At 57.5% G+C, this 17,731-nt stretch overlaps 1 protein-coding gene and 1 long non-coding RNA gene across 2 annotated transcripts in view; one reads left to right on the forward strand and one right to left on the reverse strand.

Annotated features, from left to right (window-relative positions):
- The window catches only part of CACNA1I (calcium voltage-gated channel subunit alpha1 I), a 116,490-nt gene that overhangs the window by 69,181 nt on the left and 29,578 nt on the right, over window positions 1-17,731 (forward strand). Inside the window, exons 8-13 of the mRNA XM_086402931.1 lie at window positions 1,883-2,189; window positions 5,193-5,617; window positions 15,074-15,225; window positions 16,000-16,185; window positions 16,496-16,613; window positions 17,235-17,390. Coding sequence (XP_086259057.1) covers window positions 1,883-2,189; window positions 5,193-5,617; window positions 15,074-15,225; window positions 16,000-16,185; window positions 16,496-16,613; window positions 17,235-17,390 — 1,344 coding nt within the window. The remainder of the gene's footprint in view (window positions 1-1,882; window positions 2,190-5,192; window positions 5,618-15,073; window positions 15,226-15,999; window positions 16,186-16,495; window positions 16,614-17,234; window positions 17,391-17,731) is intronic.
- Window positions 8,636-11,372, reverse strand: LOC147373110 (uncharacterized). Its single transcript, XR_015164528.1, has 2 exons — window positions 11,072-11,372; window positions 8,636-9,874 (listed from the first exon to the last, which is right to left on the reverse strand). It is a non-coding gene; the product is annotated as an uncharacterized LOC147373110 (long non-coding RNA).

Consider the following 17,731-nt stretch of genomic DNA (forward strand, 5'->3'; position numbering starts at 1 on the left):
CACTGGGGTGGCGAGGGGAGCCTTGAGATCCAGCGAGAAGCGGCCAGATGCTTCATCTGCTTCTCCTGATGGAGTTAGGACAGGGTCTGGGGGTGGCACCTTTCAGCATGATTCTGGGCAAGCCCCTTGGCTCCCAAGCTCATGGTGAAGTGAGGAACAGTGGCGACATCTGGTTCACGGGCCCTGGGAGGGTTAGAGGAGACAGGGCCTGCCGCCTGCACAGCTCCTGGCACGCAGTACTTGCTCAGTAAATGAGTCCCGCTGCTATTGTTGCTGCAATCATTGGGCCCCAGGTGGTGACCCCATCTCAGGGAAAAGGGTGGCTGGCAGGAGGCCGGGGTGCTGGGTTGGCCAGGTGCTAGGAAGAGGGTAGCGAACAGCGCCTGAGCGACCATTCTGTCCTTTGACCTTCACAGCCCTGGCCAGGCCGGGTCACCTGCCCATTTCTCAGGTGTGCACCCTGACCCTCAGAGAGGCGAGGCGCTTGGCTTGGACCATGCAGCCAGTGAGGGTTCTCATCCCTGAGACCCAGGTCCCCTGTGCTCCTTCTGGCCGGATAAGTCCTGAGCTCGTCTGAGCCCTCCATTTGACAGATGGGGAAAATGGAGGTCCAGGGGGGAAATGGGGCGCTGTCTGGTCACCCAGGGACAGCGGCTGCAGAGGCAGGCTGGGCAGAGGCCGCCAAGTGTGAGGTCCCAGCGGGCGGGGTCCGTGCCCCTCACATGGGCCTGCGGAGCCCGTTTCCCGGAAATACAGAGAGCAAACGAGTGAGGCATCTTCTTACTTTAGAAGCAGGGGATTTTCCCAGAGTCTTCTGGGCCAGGAAGCCCCCTACAACCCTCACACCTCATCTCCAGAACCCCAGCTCCCAGCCGTGCTGTCAGGGAGAGGAAGGAAGAGGGGATGAGCGACCGACTGTTGCCTGCAGGAACCTTCTGGTGGGCAACCTGGAGGAGGGTGCAACGCCATTGCCTCTCTCACTGCAGCTGAGTCTGGTCCAAGGCTCAGCACGTGTCTGGGAGGACCTGACTCTGGAAACTGCGGCGGGAAGGGCCCTTCTGGCTCTGGGGGCCCCTGGAGTGGGGCCTGAGGACTTGAGGTAGCAGAACTCCTAACCTTTCCCTACCACCCAGTCCAAGCACACAAGGAAATGCTTTCTAAAGCAAGCCTCTCTAGTGGGATCTGCGGGCCTAACTAGGGCCCAAGTCAAGGCCATAGCGAGGGCAGGGCTGGAGTGGGTTTCAGGGCTAGCAGAGCCTGCGGGGTCTCTGCCTCCCTCCCCTGCCTCAGTGTCAATGTCCCAGGTGGGAGGGCAGCTGTGGTCAGGACCTAGGGGTCTGAAGCGGGTGGGCTTGGAAGCAGGCTTCAGGGAAGCAGCCTTCTGGGGGGCTGTCCGGGCCACCCCTGTCCTGGACCTCAGCCTCCTCTGGGAGCCAGGCCTCAGTGATCTTTTCTTGTTCCTATCTGTGCCCGTGCCTCTCCGTCTCTCTGGGCCCTCCACACCCTGCCCCCTCCTCTCTCTCCCCGTCCCCACCCGCCCCCTTCTCCGTGCCTCCCACACCCTCCACCTCTGTCCTCTCTGAGCCTGTCTCACCCTCCCTCGGCGTCTCTCCTTACCTTTCTCTCTGCATCCCACTGTCTCTGGCCGTCTCTCTGCCTGTTTCATGTCCGGGATCTGCCCCACCCCTTCCCCTGGTCCTCTTTCTGCCTCTGCATCCCCTCTGCTCTTCGCCCTGCCTCCATCCCTCGTCTCCACCGCTCCCTCTCCCGCCCCGTCTCTCCTTCTCCCTCTCCCACTGTCCTGCGGCCCCTCCCCCTCACCCCCACCCCCTCTCACCCCACCATCCCCTCTGTCCCTGTCCTCTCCTCCCGTTGGTCACAGGTGGGCTCCTTCTTCATGATCAACCTGTGCCTCGTTGTCATAGCGACCCAGTTCTCGGAGACCAAGCAGCGGGAGCACCGGCTGATGCTGGAGCAGCGGCAGCGCTACCTGTCCTCCAGCACGGTGGCCAGCTACGCCGAGCCCGGCGACTGCTATGAGGAGATCTTCCAGTACGTCTGCCACATCCTGCGCAAGGCCAAGCGCCGGGCCCTGGGCCTCTACCAGGCCCTGCGGAGCCGGCGCCAGGCTGCGGGGATGCCCGGATCTGCCACACCCGGGCCCCGCGCCAAGGAGCCCAGGCACTACAGTAAGTCGCGGGGCCTCCAGGGTGCTCCACCCAGGCCTGGTGTGTCTCCAGCTGGGGACTCAGACGCGGCAGTTTGAAAACGTGGCCTGTCTCTCCAGCACAAGCAGAGGTGTCCATCTAGTTCAGAACCTGGGCCTTCCCCGGGAGCTGCAGTCCACACTCTCAGTTGCCTGTCTCCTTTCCCGATCACCTGCTGGGGCCTGGGCTGGCCTGGCCTGGCCCTGGACTTGGGGAGGCCTAGCCCCACCCTGGAGGAATTCCCTTCTGACCCCGTGTGTGCACAGGACTCAGGCTCTACCGTGGCTCCCTGCACAAAACAATGAACAGTTATCTGTCCTTTGTTGTTCTGCAGCTCAGTCGTGTCTGACTCTTCGCAACCCCGTGGACTGCAGCACACCAGGTTTCCCTGTCCTTCACTATCTCCCGGAGTTTGCTCAAAATCATGTCCTTTGAGTCAGTGATGCCCTCCAACCATCTCATCCTCTGTCATCCCCTTCTCCTCCTTCCTTCAATCTTTCCCAGCATCAGGGTCTTTCCAATGAGTCAGCTCTTTGCATCGGGTGGCCAAAGTACTGAAGTATCTGTCCTTAGTTTTCAGTTCAGTCGCTCAGTCATGTCTGACTCTTCGAGACCCCATGGACTGCAGCACGCCAGGCCTCCCTGTCCATCACCAACTCCCGGAGCTTGTTCAAACTCATGTCCAAGTAGTTGGTGATGCCATCCAACCATCTTATCCTCTGTCGTCCCCTTCTCCTCCAGCCTTCAACCTTTCCCAGCATCAGAGTCTTTTCAAATAAGTCAGTTCTTCTAATCAGATGGCCAAAGTATTGGAGTTTCAGCTTCAGCATCAGTCCTTCCGATGAATATTCAGGACTGATTTCCTTTAGGATGGACTGGTTGGATCTCCTAAGCATCAGTTCTTAGGCGTTCAGCTTTCTTTATAGTTTTCCTTAGTTTCCTTTATAGTTTTCCTTAGTTTTATGAAACTATAAAATCCCTTTCCGCTGCAGACCATCTCCCCTCCCCGACCCCGCCCATGGCTTCCTGCTGCTACCTGCCTGCCTGCTCGCACACCTGAGCAGGCATGTTGGGCACCTCACACACTGTGATCTGCTCCTGCCTTGGGATCATTTCTCTTGCTCAACTGTAGACGGTTCCAGAGAGTTAGCCCCTTAGGCTTCAAAGGGTTTTCCATTCATTTTCTCATCTGTTCTAGAAAACAGTCTTAAGAAGGGAACAGAGTAATATCGGCTCCCGTGTTCAGATGGGAATACTAAGGTCTAGAGGGATGAAAGGAGTCACCCAAGGTCACACAGTGTGTTAGGGACATCAGAGTTACAGGCTCTGCCGCTCCCCGCCCCCCACCACCCAGGGGGACGTGAACCTCTCCGGTAAGAGGAGGCGAAGGAGCCACGGGAGGTGAGCCCCAGCCCAGGCCCAGCCCTACCCCCCAGTTGGTGCCAGTGAGGAAGGCAGCTGGCCTCAGGACTGTACCCCAGAGCAGCGGCAGCTGTGATGCTGGCTGGCCTGGCTCCTCTGCGGCCCTCTGGTCTCCATCCATGGCGTGAGGATGAGGCCAGGCCCTGTGGAGTCAGCCACCCCAAGCCTCGCTCCTGCAGCTCTCATGTTCTGGGAATCTGAGATGCTCAGAGACAAGCTGGAGAATTCATCCTCAGGGCGGCCGCCCACCCATCCCCGAGTGCCAGCCATCCAGGCGTGGTCTTGGAGGAGGCTCCAGGTGGCCCGTGGGCTGGCCCAGCACGTGGTCGGGGGAGCGGGGGTCTGGGCAAGGCTGGCACCCTGTGTTCCTGGATGATGCGGGGAGGGTGTTTACCACTTGGGGACTTCCTGCTGTCACCCACCACTCTCTCCCGAGAAATTGCGTGGAGAGAAGCCCTTAGAAGGCCTCTGGAGGGAGGTTGTCCCCTGCCCTGGGCCTCTGTGCCTCCCCCAACTCCTCCCTTCCTTGGGAAACAAGCCTTAGGGGGTCAACCCCATGCACAGCTGGGCTGGGAAGTGCTCTTCTCTGACCTCCAATGCTGAGGTGGGCCCACCCCTGGCAGCCCCACTGGTCTAGAGGATGAGTGAGTCAGAGAGCCTCATCCAGAGGTATTTGGTAGCAAGCGTGGAAATGAAGGGTAGACATTTCAGGCTTTTCTTCCCCTTTAATGTTATATATTTTTTGTTACACAAGCAAAACCCGTTTATTCTAGGAAAACATAGACAAATATAAAGAAGGAACCAAACCACCCAAACGGAGCCTCTCTGACGCCTCTTTGAAATGGTTCACGGATCATAGAACTTGGATCCAATACTGGCCGAGCTCCTCACCTCTCCGGGGACAGCCCTGGGATGACAGCTCCTGCCCCTGCCACGTGTGGGGACCTCCTGCCCGCTCCCCAGGGCCCACCTCGACTCAGCTGTGTGGAGGGGAGCCTGGGGACGGGGAGAGGTGCTTCTAGAATGAAGACTTTCCTTTGCCCAGGGCTCCTGCTTCCTTCTTCCCTGGATGCGATAGACCCCAGGAAAATTGAGGAACATTGAGGCCACCTTGGCTTCCTCTGAGGGGTGTCTACCCTCCACACCGGCCTTTTCAGCCGTTTTCCAGGCTCCATGATGCTATGAAGCAAAACAGTGGGGACAGGCTGGGGTACCTGAAGGGTCTTTTGGTGACTAATCTTGGGGGGCCACAGGTCAGGAAGTGATGGAGCAAGGACACTCCTCAGGGCTCATCTGCGTCTTAACCAATAGAACCCACCCTACAGCTCTGTGGGGTGGGTGCTTCTGGTCCCTGCTTTGCTTTGGGTGCCAGGAAAGCCGAGAAGGGGAAGCGCATTTCCCCAGGAACCACCAGCCGTCGGCCTCCAAGCAGCGCTGGTGGGTTCCAGGCAGACCCTGTGGGCTCACGCGGGTGGTGACCCAGGTTATGCCAGACCCACTGCAGGTGGGGACTGCTTCCTGCATGACCCGAGGCCCCGACCCTGACCCCTGCTTCCTTTCCAGAGTTATGCCCCCGACACAGCCCCCTGGACCCGACGCCCCACACGCTGGTGCAGCCCATCTCTGCCATGCTGGCCTCCGACCCTGCCAGCTGCCCCCGCTGCCAGCACGAGAGCGACCGGCGGCCCTCAGGCCAGGGCAGCAGCAGTGACTCGGGCCAGGAGGGCTCGGGCTCCGGGGACGCAGGGGGCAGCGAGGATGAAGTCGGCGCGGATGTGGCCCGGACCAGCGAGGACGGGGCCTCCTTGGAGCTGGGGAAGGAGGACGAGGAGGGGCCGGCCGATGGGGCGGCTCGGCTGTGCGAAGACGTGTGGCGGGAGACGCGAGCCAAGCTGCGGGGCATCGTGGACAGCAAATACTTCAACCGGGGCATCATGATGGCTATTCTGGTCAACACTGTCAGCATGGGCATCGAGCACCATCAGCAGGCCAGTGGGGAGCGGGGCGGGGCGGGCATGGGGCGGGCTGGCATGTGTGTGGCACACATGTGCTGGCACACACCTGCTGTGTGTCTGTCTCCCCTGTTCTGGGTCCCGTTCAGCCACGTGACCTCAGTGCCCAGCCCAGGGCGAGGCACGGAGGAGGCAGAGCTCAGGGTGGATGAGTGATCGAATGGCGACCTGGGGTCAGAGCCAGGGGGAGCACTTCCTGTCCCTCTCAGTGTGGACACCAGCTCACCCACAGCCCATCCCCAGCCAGTCCCCGCTGAATCCTGACTTCCATTCCTCACCTCTGCACCCGAGCCTTCCTGTCTCTTCTCTCCAAAACCCCTGGAGTGGTCTTTCCAGAAGCTGGGAGCGCCCTGGCCCCAAACTTCCACAGCCTCCGTCGCCCTCGGCACAAAATGCAGACCTTTTCACTGACGGTCAAAGCCCCTTGTGCTCTACCCATGACACACCTTCAGCAGGTGGGGCGTCCTTCTATCCCTGACCCCCACCCCAACTTCTTCTTCCCTTCCACTGTAGCCCCACGGCACTGAGGACCCCTCTGGGGTTGCCCTGCTGCCCCTGTCTCCCTTCTTGGCTGAACTCGTGGCTTCTTCTGTCTTCAGCTCTGGAGGCATGGGGGACAGAGACTGTGTTGACGGAGTTAAATGGTGGGTCCCAGGTCCCCTGGGCCGCCAGGGGTACTGCCCAGGGTTTAGAGGTGAGGCAAGTCAGACACGACTGAACGACTTCACTTTCATTTTTCACTTTCATGCATTGGAGAAGGAAATGGCAACCCACTCCAGTGTTCTTGCCTGGAGAATCCCAGGGATGGGGGAACCTGATGAGCTGCCGTCTCTGGGGTCACACAGTTGGACACGACTGAAGTGACTTAGCAGCAGCAGCAGCAAGTTCAGAGAAAGGGTCCTCAAAGAGGGGGGGGTAGCTGCCCATGGGGGCAGGGATGGCTACTGGAAGGTGGCAGGAACATAGGGAGGATGTGTGGTACCGGAGGGTATTTATGGGGGCACAGGACAGAGGGCTAGGGGGTTAGCACAGATGTCTCCATAGCTCACACTTGGCTGACAGCCTGGACAAGTCAGTCCAGCCCTGGCTCCTTTTGGAAAAACATCATTTTCGGGCTCCCACTGTTCCCCAGCTGCTAGGTGGGGTCTCTCCCTTAACCTGCACCCCAGCTGTGTAAGGAACTCTATCTAGGAGCCAGAGGGGGAGGCTTGAGGCCCAGGGAGGGGATGTTACTGACCCAAGATCCCATAGCCAGCTGAGGTCAGATTTCATCCCCCATAGGGTTTCAACACCCCCTTGGCTTCCCAGTGGTCCTCTTTCTGTGGGGCCGTCCCACCCGCCCACAGCACCCCAGGGTGGGCCCCACTCTCATTTCCCTCTTCATTAGCTCACCAGGCACAGGCTCCATTCAATTTACTTAAATGCGGCCCCTGGGGCTGCCACCACACTCTGCTCGGAGCTGCCCGTTTGCCAGCCATTCCAGCTTAATTACGAGGGTCTCTGGGGAGGGCCAGTGGGGAGGCTTTCTGCAAGGGTAAAGTTGGTGAGACTGGCAGCCCGGACCCCCTCACCTCGGGTCTAGTCTGCTGGCCTTTGCCTGGCCCAGTGTCCCCAGGGACGGCGCTGCAGTGAACGGGTGCTGCGGGGGGTTGGTCTGGCTTCTGGATGGAGCAGCACCCAGGGTGCCTGTTACAGTCCCGCCCCACCAGCGCCTGAGCACGGTCCCTGTGCTGGCTTGTGGAACCAGCTCACAGGAGCCCGTTTTCTCAGATTCCAGGATTTTGCAAGCCTACCCTTCCAAACGGTTTGGCCATGAAGTGGGGGGTATTTACTCGTAGAAACTGCCGTACGCTGCAAATCAGGGCTATTTTTCAGAGGCCTGTTTGCTACTGTGCCACTGGTTCCCACCTTCTCAGCCATCCCTCCAAGGCAACACAGTGGCTGCAGCTCTGACCTCTGGGTCCAGCTTCTCCCTCTCCCTGCAGCCCCAGACTCAGGCCAGGCCATGGTCCCTTCTCGAGTCCTCTCAGGGTCTCCCCACCTGGCCTGTCCCGCCTTCTCCTTCTGCTGCATCCTTTTGGGCAAACACTCCAGCCTTCAGATGGCGGGGGTGGGGGGGGCTCTTCTCTTTGGTACTGCAGGCCCCCTTTGGTCTCCCCACTGGGGTGCCCTCACTGGCACCCTCTGCCCCTTCACAGGATCCTCCCTGGCCTCTTCGTCCACAAGCAGATGCCCTGACTTCGTGCCCTTTCCCTCATAGGGATTGGCTCCCTGGCTCCTACTAAGCGCCAGGCCCTGAGCCAGCCTGGTGTATTGAGTTTTCACCACCATCCTCAAAGCAGGTATTAACACCCCCTGCCCCACCCCTCAACCTGACATCTACCACTGGAATGCTGAAACCCACTGCTTCATCCTTTGGTTCTGCTGTTGCCCAGGAGGGTGACCTTGGGCAAGTCACTTGGCCTCCTTCAGCCAGTAGCCCCATCTGGAAGTGGGCACATGAACCTCTCCTCCCAGAGCAGCCAGGAGGGTCAAGTGCGTTAAGAAGCCTGCAACATAGTCCACACCCACTAGTTAGGAATGGTTTGTGAACTTCTGTTGGAACCTTACACCACCCTTGGGGTTTCCCTCATAGCTCAGTTGGTAAAGAATCTGCCTGCAATGCAGGAGACTCCGGTTCAATTCCTGGATCGGGAAGATCTGCTGGAGAAGAGATAGGCTACCCACTCCAGTATTCTTGGGCTTCCCTTGTGGCTCAGCTGGTAAAGAATCCGCCTGCAATACGGGAGACCTGGGTTAGATCCCTGGGTTGGGAAGGTCCCTTGGAGAAGGGAAAGGCTACTCACTCCAGTATTCTGGCCTGGAGAATTCCATGGACAGTCCATGGGGTCGCAAAGAATCAGACACGACTGAGCAACTTTCACTGCACCACCCTTGGGCTGAGTTTACCCAGCTACCGTCTGGAGCTTAAAAAAATTATTAAGGAAGAAGTGAGGGGGAGGGAAGATTTTTAAAAATATTCTCTTTAAAGCAGCTCGGAGCGGCAGCCATTGTTTGGCGGAGCTCTGCGCAGGGCCCGCTCGTGGGGCGCGGGCAGCTCTGCTCCACGCCCCTCGCTCCCATCCCAGACAGTGCTGGCAGGAAGCGATCCGCCCCCGAGTCTATTTTGAGCAACTCCCGTCTGAGGTGGTGCCGGTAGAGAGAAAGGTGGCCCAGGGCTGCCAAGGGGCAGAGAGAGAAGCTGGGAGCGGGAAGTGGAGGCCGAGGAACACATGCAGTCCGTCTCCTGCAGGGGAGGGCACCCAGAGGGGAGGCATCCTGGGGGGTCCCTCATATAGCCCCGGCTGCACACCCTGCAGGCGGCGAGCTTGGTGTGGTCGCCAAGGTGACGAGGGCATGACAGAGGTCAGGTGTCACTTTCCTTTTCCGTCTGTGAAGGGGCTACCCCTGTGTGGTCACAGGGGCTCAGATGAGAGGTGAGACGGGGGTGCCCATGGCCTGTAGGTGGTCACTGCTGCCAAGATCACGAAGGAGCGTCTCCAGGTTTCTCATGGTCATGGATACTCCGTGCAGGGACTGGCCTGGGAGGAGGTGGCTGGGAAAAGCAGGAGTCAGCCAGGCAGGGGCCTGTGTGTGACCCACGAGGTGGTCAGATGGTGCTGAAGTCTGCTCCCAATCCGGCGCAGCCCTAGAGGGGAGGGGGCCCAGAATTGTCTGGGATGGAGTCCACGTGACAGGCAGGTGGGTGGGGATGGCTTGGGCAGCCAGATTCCTCCGTCGTCATCTGCTCTCCTGTGTTGTCATATCTCTTCCTGGTATGACCTCTCGGCAGCCCCTGGGGCAGGCGGGGCAAGTGTCTTGTCCCCACTGGGCAGGTGGGGAAACTGAGGCTCAGAGAGGTGAACTGGCTTGCCCAGCGTGGCATGGTGAGCGGCTGTCAGCGCTGGGCTCCGAGATGCTGAGGTTGAATTGGAGGTTCCAGAAGGCTGATAGGAGGTGAAGGGGAGGCACCATTTCTGGGAGGGGGCTGTCTCAGCCCCACCCTCTCCTGGCACTCTCTTGACCATGCCCATGACTCCTCCCGAGCTGGGCAAGGCCTTCCTGAGACTAGAGAATGGTTGGACGACACAAAGAGGATTAGAAGCTTCCCTCGTGGTCCAGTGGTTAAGGCTCTGCCTTCCAATGCAGGGGGCGCAGGTTCGATCCTTGCTTGGGGAATTAAGGTCTCATATGCTGCAGTGTGGCCAAAAAAGAAAAAGAGGGTCAGGTTGAATGGAGTGCAAGGCAGGGGTGCAGAAACCCTCCCTAGAGCAAGGCTGACCCCAGCTGGGGTATGTCCACTGGCTCTAGCTCCCAGGGGACAGCATTCAAGGCCTCCAAATCAGTGGATGGGTCAGAACAGGTTTTATTCTTTTCAGCAGTCCTGTCAAGTCACTGCCAACCTAGATCTGGGTGACTCTAGGAAGAGGAAGATGGGATAGCTTAGTGCCTGACATTCCAGCTCTATGGGGGCTTAGGAGAGAGACACACCAACATGGGCTGCAGTCAGGGAAGGCTTCCTGGAGGTGGTGGCACTGGAGATGGATCCTGAGGGTAGACAGAGGAGAGACAAATGCAGGCACCAGGAACATAGGTATTCCTATGGAAGACCCTCTTGAGCCCTCAAGGTGCATATGCACATGGGCCAGGGCAGATAGCCCAGGAGGCCCGGGGGCTGTCCATTCATGAAGAGTCTTGAGACTGGCTTTATCCTTAGGGCAGTGGGGGAGGGAGGGCATGGAAGGCTTGTAAGCAGGTCAGTGAGTCTGTGCTGAACTGGAGCCTCAAGTCAGAAAGGCAGGGGAGGCGCAGGCACCTGGACCATGGGGAGGTATTGGGCCAGAGGGAGGAGACCTGCGTGTGAGATCTGATTCTTCCGCTGCCTGTCTGTGGCCAGGGGCAGTCACTTTTCCTCTCTGGGTCTCAGGTTTTCCGGCTGTCAGATGGGGCTACTATAGGGTAATGTTTTAGCTTTGATGGAATAATTCATGGAACGTGCTTAGCACCACCTGGCACATGGGGATGTTTTTAACACCAGCTAGCATTGTTGTCATGGGGGTGATGCTGGGCTTGAGGGGTTCCTGGGGGGCAGCTTAGGTTCCTGCCCAGCTGGGCCCTTGTCTGCCCCTGCAGCCAGCCCTCCCAAGCCTGGCGTCCTTCAGGGGTGAGCTGGCCCTGCCCCTGCCCCCGTCTCCCTCTGCTTCTGGCCTCTCCTCCAGGTTGCAGCCCCCTCATCTGCCCTCCATCTTCCCACCTCTGGTGTAACCTGGTTTTTCTGCCCTTCCGCACCTCCCCTTCCCCTGGGTGGGTCTTTGCCGTCTCCAGCCACCTCTCTGCAGTCTCTTCTGTCTGCCTCGGAGCTCTCACTTTCTGGCTCTGTCTCTGACTTACCCAGTGTCGTGATCGCAGTCCTTCATTCTGTGTTTATCTCTGTTTTCCTCTCTTTGTCTTGTCTCTCCACACCCTGCGTTAGCTTCTCACTCCCTGCGTCCATATTGGTCTGTCTATACATCTGTCTTTTGCGTCTCCCTCTGTCTGTCTCTCTGACGGCTGCCCTGTTCCCCTCCACATGCCTCCCCGCTTGGTCTCTCACTCACTGTGCCTAGGTTTGTCTACCTGCTTGTCTCCCGCTCACTGCCTCTCTCCCAGAAAAATGCTCGCAGGAGTGATGGATGGTCCATTAGAAAAAGATTAACAGGTGTGTGCTTGACTAGAGAAACAGCTGTTGCAAGGGAGGACGGGAGGAAGCAGGTGACCTTTCGGGGAGAGCCGGGCGGCGGGCTTCCCATCAGTTGTGGGTGGGCGGGCGCGTGTGCGGCAAGTGGCCCCAAGTGGGGTGACCGCGGTCACAGACTGTCAGCAGCCACATCTCTCATCTCCCTTTTGGCGGGCTGGGAAATTGGTGACTCTCAAGAGCATCTGGGCCCTGGCTCAGCCTGGGATGCTGGGCCCCAGCCCCTCCCACTCTGGGGGCCTCTCTTGGGGTCCCACTCCCCTTTCGGGACCATTTTGTGAGTCAAATGTAATTACAGATGGAAATGGTGCCTTCTCCTTTGATCTGGCCTTGAGAGGAGCTGGCAGTTTTATTAGATTTCCCAGGCACCAGGCGGGAAGCAGAGGGTTGTGTTGCTATTTTTTTCTCTTCTCCTTTTGACCCAAGTGGAGTCAAAGTCAGGCCCTGAGTCCCTGTTACTCTATGCGAGAGAGTCCCAGTAACTCTATGGGCCAGAGCGGGCAGACCCGATACTGGGATTTCTCCCACCTCCCTCCCTCGCTCTAGCTGGTCCCTCTGCCTGGACACCTTCTCTTCCCCATGTTACCCACTCCCCGCTTGGCTTTGAGCTCTCCTTGAGATGTCACTTCTTCCAGGAAGCTGCTCCAGACTCCACTGACCCTATGGCCCAAACCACCTGCAACTTCCCTCTGTTTTTATCACCTGCCGACTGGTTTGTTAAGCTGCACGATGGGCTTTGCCAGTGGAGCCTGCACTCCTCAAGGGCAGGAAGAATGTCATGATTGGCTCACCACTGCCCAGCCTGGGTAGCACAAGCCCAGCCTTTGACCGACGCTGGGGAGAGCCTGCAGCAGTGCACGAGTGAATGGATGGATGGATGAGGTCGGGGGTGGGGGTGGGGACTGGGAGCGCAGGTTGAAGTCTGACTTGGTGGTTCTGCCACAGCCTTGCCAGGTGACTCTGAGCACGGCGGTTCCCTTCTCTGAGCCTCAGTTTCCTCATCTGTAAACCGGAGACGACAACAGTTGCCTCGCAGGCTGGCTGAGGTGTCAGTAACTGAGTTGGGGTTGAGCTCAGGCCTGACAAATGGCCCTTTCCTGCTGCATGATTTGGGCAGGAACAACCTGACCCGGTGGTGAGTAGAGACCAGACACTTCACCAGTCCTGGCAGAACCAGGGGAGGGGAGAGGGGTGGAGAGAGAAGGGGCTGGAGCCCTGTATGGCCCTCCCCTCACTCCATCTCCCATTTTATGGATGAGGAAACTGAGGCCTGGGCAGTGAGGGCGGACTTGGAACCCCACCCCCAGTCGTGCTATAGGGTAGCTTGTTTCATACACTGGCATTCCGCGGGTAGTCCCACATGTAGGGGTGTCACGTGCTGCTAATAATTGGCAGGTATACAGCTCCAGGGGCAGAGGGTGGGTCTGTGGACCGAGGGGCTAGTCTCCCTCTGAGTAGCTGGGACTTTGACCTTCAGGGGCTTCCCTCATGGCTCAGATGGTAAAGAATCTGCCTCTGATGCGGGAGACCTGGTTTCGATCCCTGGGTCAGGAAGATCCCCTGGAGAAGGGAATGGCAACCCACTCCAGTGTTCTTGCCTGGAGAATGCCATGGACAGAGGAGCCTGGCAGCTACATACAGTCCATGGGGTCGCAAAGAATCGGACACGACTGAGTGACTTTCCCTTTGACCTTCAACCTCTCTGGGCCTTAGTGTTCTCCTCTGAGCAGCAGGTGAAGTAAGCCCCACTGACCGGGTGGCCCAGTGTACTGAAAGCCGTGGTGGCACACGGTAGGGGCAGGGCCTCTGTCTGCCCTTCACAGTGCTGGTGGTCTCCAGCCACCCACAGTCTTGAAAAGGCAATTGCGAAGGAAGGAAAGAGGTTGGGGGAGGGCTGGGTATGGAGGGCCAAAGGGCAGAGCCTTGGAGTTAGGCTGCCTGGGTTCAAATCCAGGTACTAGCTGTGCAGCCTCAGGCAGGGGACTGGCCTTCTCTGAACCTGTCTCCTCATCTGCATAATTGGCTCTTCAGTTCAGTTCAGTCGCTCAGTCATGTCCAATTCTTTGCGACCCTATGGACTGCAGCATGCCATGCTTCCCTGTCCATCACCATCTCCTGGAGCTTGTTCAAACTCATGTCCATCAAGTTGGTGATGCCATCCAACCATCTCATTCTCTGTCATCCCCTTCTCTTCCTGCCTTCAATCCTTCCCAGCATCAGGGTCTTTTCTAATGAGTCAGCTCTTCGCATCATGTGGCCAAAGTATTGCAGCTTCAGCATCAGTCTTTTCAATGAATATTCAGGATTGATTTCCTTTAGGATTGCCTGGTTTGATCTCCTTGCAGTCCAAGGGTCTCTCAAGAGTTTTCTCCAAGACCACAGTTCAAAAGCATCAATTCTTCAGCGCTCAGGCTTTTTTATGGTCCAGCTCTCACATGCAAACATGACTACTGGAAAAACCACAGTTTTGACTAGACAGACCTTTGTCAGCAAAGTGATGTCTCTGCTTTTTAATATGCTGTCTAGGTTGGTCATAACTTTTCTTCCAAGGAGCAAGCATCTTTTAATTTCATGGCAGCAGTCACCATCTGCAGTGATTTTGGAGCACAAGAAAATAAAGTCTCTCACTGTTTCCACTGTTTACCCATCTATTTGCCATGAAGTGATGGGACTGGATGCCATGCATGATCTTCAATTTTTGAATGTTGAGTTTTTAGCCAACTTTTTCACTCTCCTCTTTCACTTTCATCAAGAGGCTCTTTAGTTCCTCTTTGCTTTCTGCCATAAGGGTGCTATCTTATCTGAACATCCCCATAGCCTGAGGAGCTATGGGAATGTCGTGGCTATAGGGTAGCTTGCTTAATACACTGACATTCCTTGGGTAGTCCCACGTGTAGGGGTGTCACGTGCTGCTAATAATCAGCAGGTATACATCTCCAAATCCCCATAGCCTGAGGAGCTGACCAACATCCTGGATATCTGAGCTTATTGATATTTCTCCTGGCAGTCTTGATTCCAGCCCGTGCTTCATCCAGCCTGGTATTTCACATGATGTACTCTGCATATAAGTTAAGTAAGCAGGGTGACAATATCCAGCTTTGACTTACTCCTTTCCCAGTGTGGGACTAGTCCGTTGTTCCATGTCTGGTTCTAACTGTTGCTTCTTGACCTGCATACAGATGGGCTCTTGTGAAGGACTAAGTGACACGATACTTAAGAAGTGCACAGAACAGGACCCGCACACACTCACTAAATGGGTTAGGGTCGTGGGCAAACAGGGATTTCAGCAGTCACTGGTTTGCCTTCCTGTCTTGCTCTCTGTCTAACTGTGTGACCTCAGGCTGCCTTCTGAGCCTTATCTTCCTTATCTGTAAATTGGGTATCATAACGTGGCCCTCAGTGAGCAGTACGGGCATCATTGCCCCGTTGATGGGAGGTCAGCCCCATGTGTTCTCATCTCAGTAGCCCTCTTGGGACAGCAGAGACGATGCAGAGGCCAAGTGCAGGGGGAGGATGGAGGTCCAACGAGGACACGGGCCTGCGGGCCATGGGGCCAGGGTGGCAGAGCCAGGCCCTCCCTGGGGATTTGAGAGCTGATGGGTGTCCAGCTGCCCTCTGGCCTGACCGGGTCCCTGTCGTCTGCCCCAACATCCCCACAGCCCGAGGAGCTGACCAACATCCTGGAGATCTGCAATGTGGTCTTCACCAGCATGTTTGCCCTGGAGATGCTGCTGAAGCTGGCCGCCTTCGGGCTCTTCGACTACCTGCGCAACCCCTATAACATCTTCGACAGCATCATCGTCATCATCAGGTGCTGACCCCACCTCCCCAGCCTGCGGACTTAGAGCGAGGCGGGAGGGGGATTCAATGCACCGACCCCAGCCAGTAAATGTCCGACTCTTTGCAACCCGATGGACTGCAGCACACCAGGCTTCCCTGTCTTTCATTATCTCCTGGAATTTGCTCAAACTCATGTCCATTGAGTCAGTGATGCCATCCAACTATGGATGTAAATGAAGTACATAAGATCAAAGGAAGTCAATTATACTGAAAACCAGTTACGAAAATATTTGAAAATGTCTGATTTATCAATATAGATGTGCTTCTGGGTGAATGAATTAAATATCAAGATCAATAGTAGTGGGTCCATGACAACCACATTCCAGAGAAATGATGAGCATAACTAGCGTCTGGAAATATCTGTATCAGCCATCACGTGATAGAAAACTACCAGTTATTTCGATTGGCCACAGGGTCGTAGGGACTGCTAATTAATTCTCTGCTGTTTGTTGTTGACCTTCATAATTAAAGGAATGTTGAATCTCAAAAAGAGGTCAGCGATATTCATGAGCTGTAGACTTCTTGAATGGGGCGGTCCGTGGAATCCAGGTTCAGAGCCCCGGGATTAGGGTGCACGAGCCGCAGCAACCTGGCAAACAGTATCTGTTGGGTGAATGAGTGTCTGAACGGAAGGTGTGCGTCTCTGTCTCCCCGGCCCCGCTTCTTCCTCTGCCCCTGTTCCGGCCTCCCGCTGACCCCTCCTGCCTCTCTCCCCTCCCCGCCCTGCCTGCTGGCCTGGCCGCAGCATCTGGGAGATCGTGGGGCAGGCGGACGGCGGGCTGTCAGTGCTGCGGACTTTCCGGCTGCTGCGGGTGCTGAAGCTGGTGCGCTTTATGCCCGCGCTGCGGCGCCAGCTCGTGGTGCTCATGAAGACCATGGACAACGTGGCCACCTTCTGCATGCTGCTCATGCTTTTCATCTTCATCTTCAGGTGAGCCCTGCCTACCCTGGCGCCACACCCGCGGGGTCTGCTAGGGCCCATGGGAAGGGGCCTGGGGGAGTGTGACTGAGCTTCTCCACGCAGCACCCCAGACCTGGGTGTGAATCCTGGCACCGTCACTTCATCCCTGATGGCTCTGGGCAAATCCTGCCCCTCTGAGCCTCAGTGTTCACATCTGTAAAATGGGACCAACTCTGGTGCTTCTCCTCTTAGTGGGCTGTTCTGAGAATGAAACAGGGTGGGCGGGCGGAGAGCTTGGTGTGTGTGTGAGTCCCTTGAGCCACCTGCATCCTTCCCCCAGCATCCTCGGGATGCACATCTTTGGCTGCAAATTCAGCCTGCGCACAGACACGGGAGACACGGTCCCCGACAGGAAGAACTTCGACTCCCTGCTGTGGGCCATCGTCACGGTGTTCCAGGTGAGCCCCGGCCTGTGTCCACGGGTGTCTGTCGCTTTTTGGAGGTGTCCCCAGCCTCAGAGAGTCCGGGGAAGAGCAGCAGCCTGCAAGGAGGCCCCTCAACCCCAGCCTCCGGTGGCCAGACTGCCACAGCTCTGGCTGTGAGAGCTGGACTGACCGCCCAGTGCCCATCCCTGTGCATCCACTCCTGCCCCGAGACTTTGGGGTTAGGATTCTTCCCTGAAACCGTTTCCTCATGGGTACTGTGGTCGTGGGGTGAGGTTGTGGGGGCAGCCAGGAGGGAACGCTGGTCACCAGGGAGCGAGTGTTAGGGCAGGAGTGTGTGATGCAGGCCTTGAGGGTGTGGGCAAGCCAGGCAGCAGGAAGAGAAAGGTGTGTGTGTGTGCACGTGTGTGTGCATGTGTGTGTGTTCACATGTGTGTACACACACGCACATGCGCTTGGGTCTGTGGCTGTGCCCCAGCCGAGGCCATGATACGCGAGGACCCTGGGTGTGCACGATTGTGAGAGGATGCTGTATGTGGGTGTGCATGGGCTGCTGCGTGCCTGCAGCTAGGACACCCAGGGGGCTGGGGCCTGGGGATACTCAGGGGCTAAGCAGTCGATCCTCTCCCCCCACAGATCCTCACCCAGGAGGACTGGAACGTCGTCCTCTACAACGGCATGGCTTCCACCTCCCCCTGGGCCTCCCTCTACTTCGTTGCCCTCATGACCTTTGGCAATTATGTGCTCTTCAACCTGCTGGTGGCCATCCTGGTGGAGGGCTTCCAGGCGGAGGTGACTGTGGCCTTGGTGGAGGAAGCACCTCTTTGGAGCCTGTATGAGACTGTGGGGGTGGGCAGTGGCCTGGATAGAGGAGGACCGCAATTCAAACATCTAGCAGGCAACGGGTCTCCAGAGGAGGGTGTTACCAGTGAGGTGGTGAGCTTCCCATCACAGGAAGCATGCAAGTGGAGGCTGCATCTAGGACCCCTGCCTATCCCCCAGGGATGTAGGAATAAGCCCCTCCATCTCTGAGGTCCTAGAGTCCCCAAGATCTGGGATGCTGGATCCTGCCTGCTCCATTTTCTGAGGCTTGGGGGACACTTGCAGTCAGGCAGATGTGGATTCTGGCTGAG

Source organism: Bos grunniens, chromosome 5 (assembly GCF_055505025.1).
Source record: "Bos grunniens cultivar Pamir isolate PY7600 chromosome 5, Bosgru_T2T1.0, whole genome shotgun sequence".
Classification (NCBI taxonomy): Eukaryota; Metazoa; Chordata; class Mammalia; order Artiodactyla; family Bovidae; genus Bos; species Bos grunniens.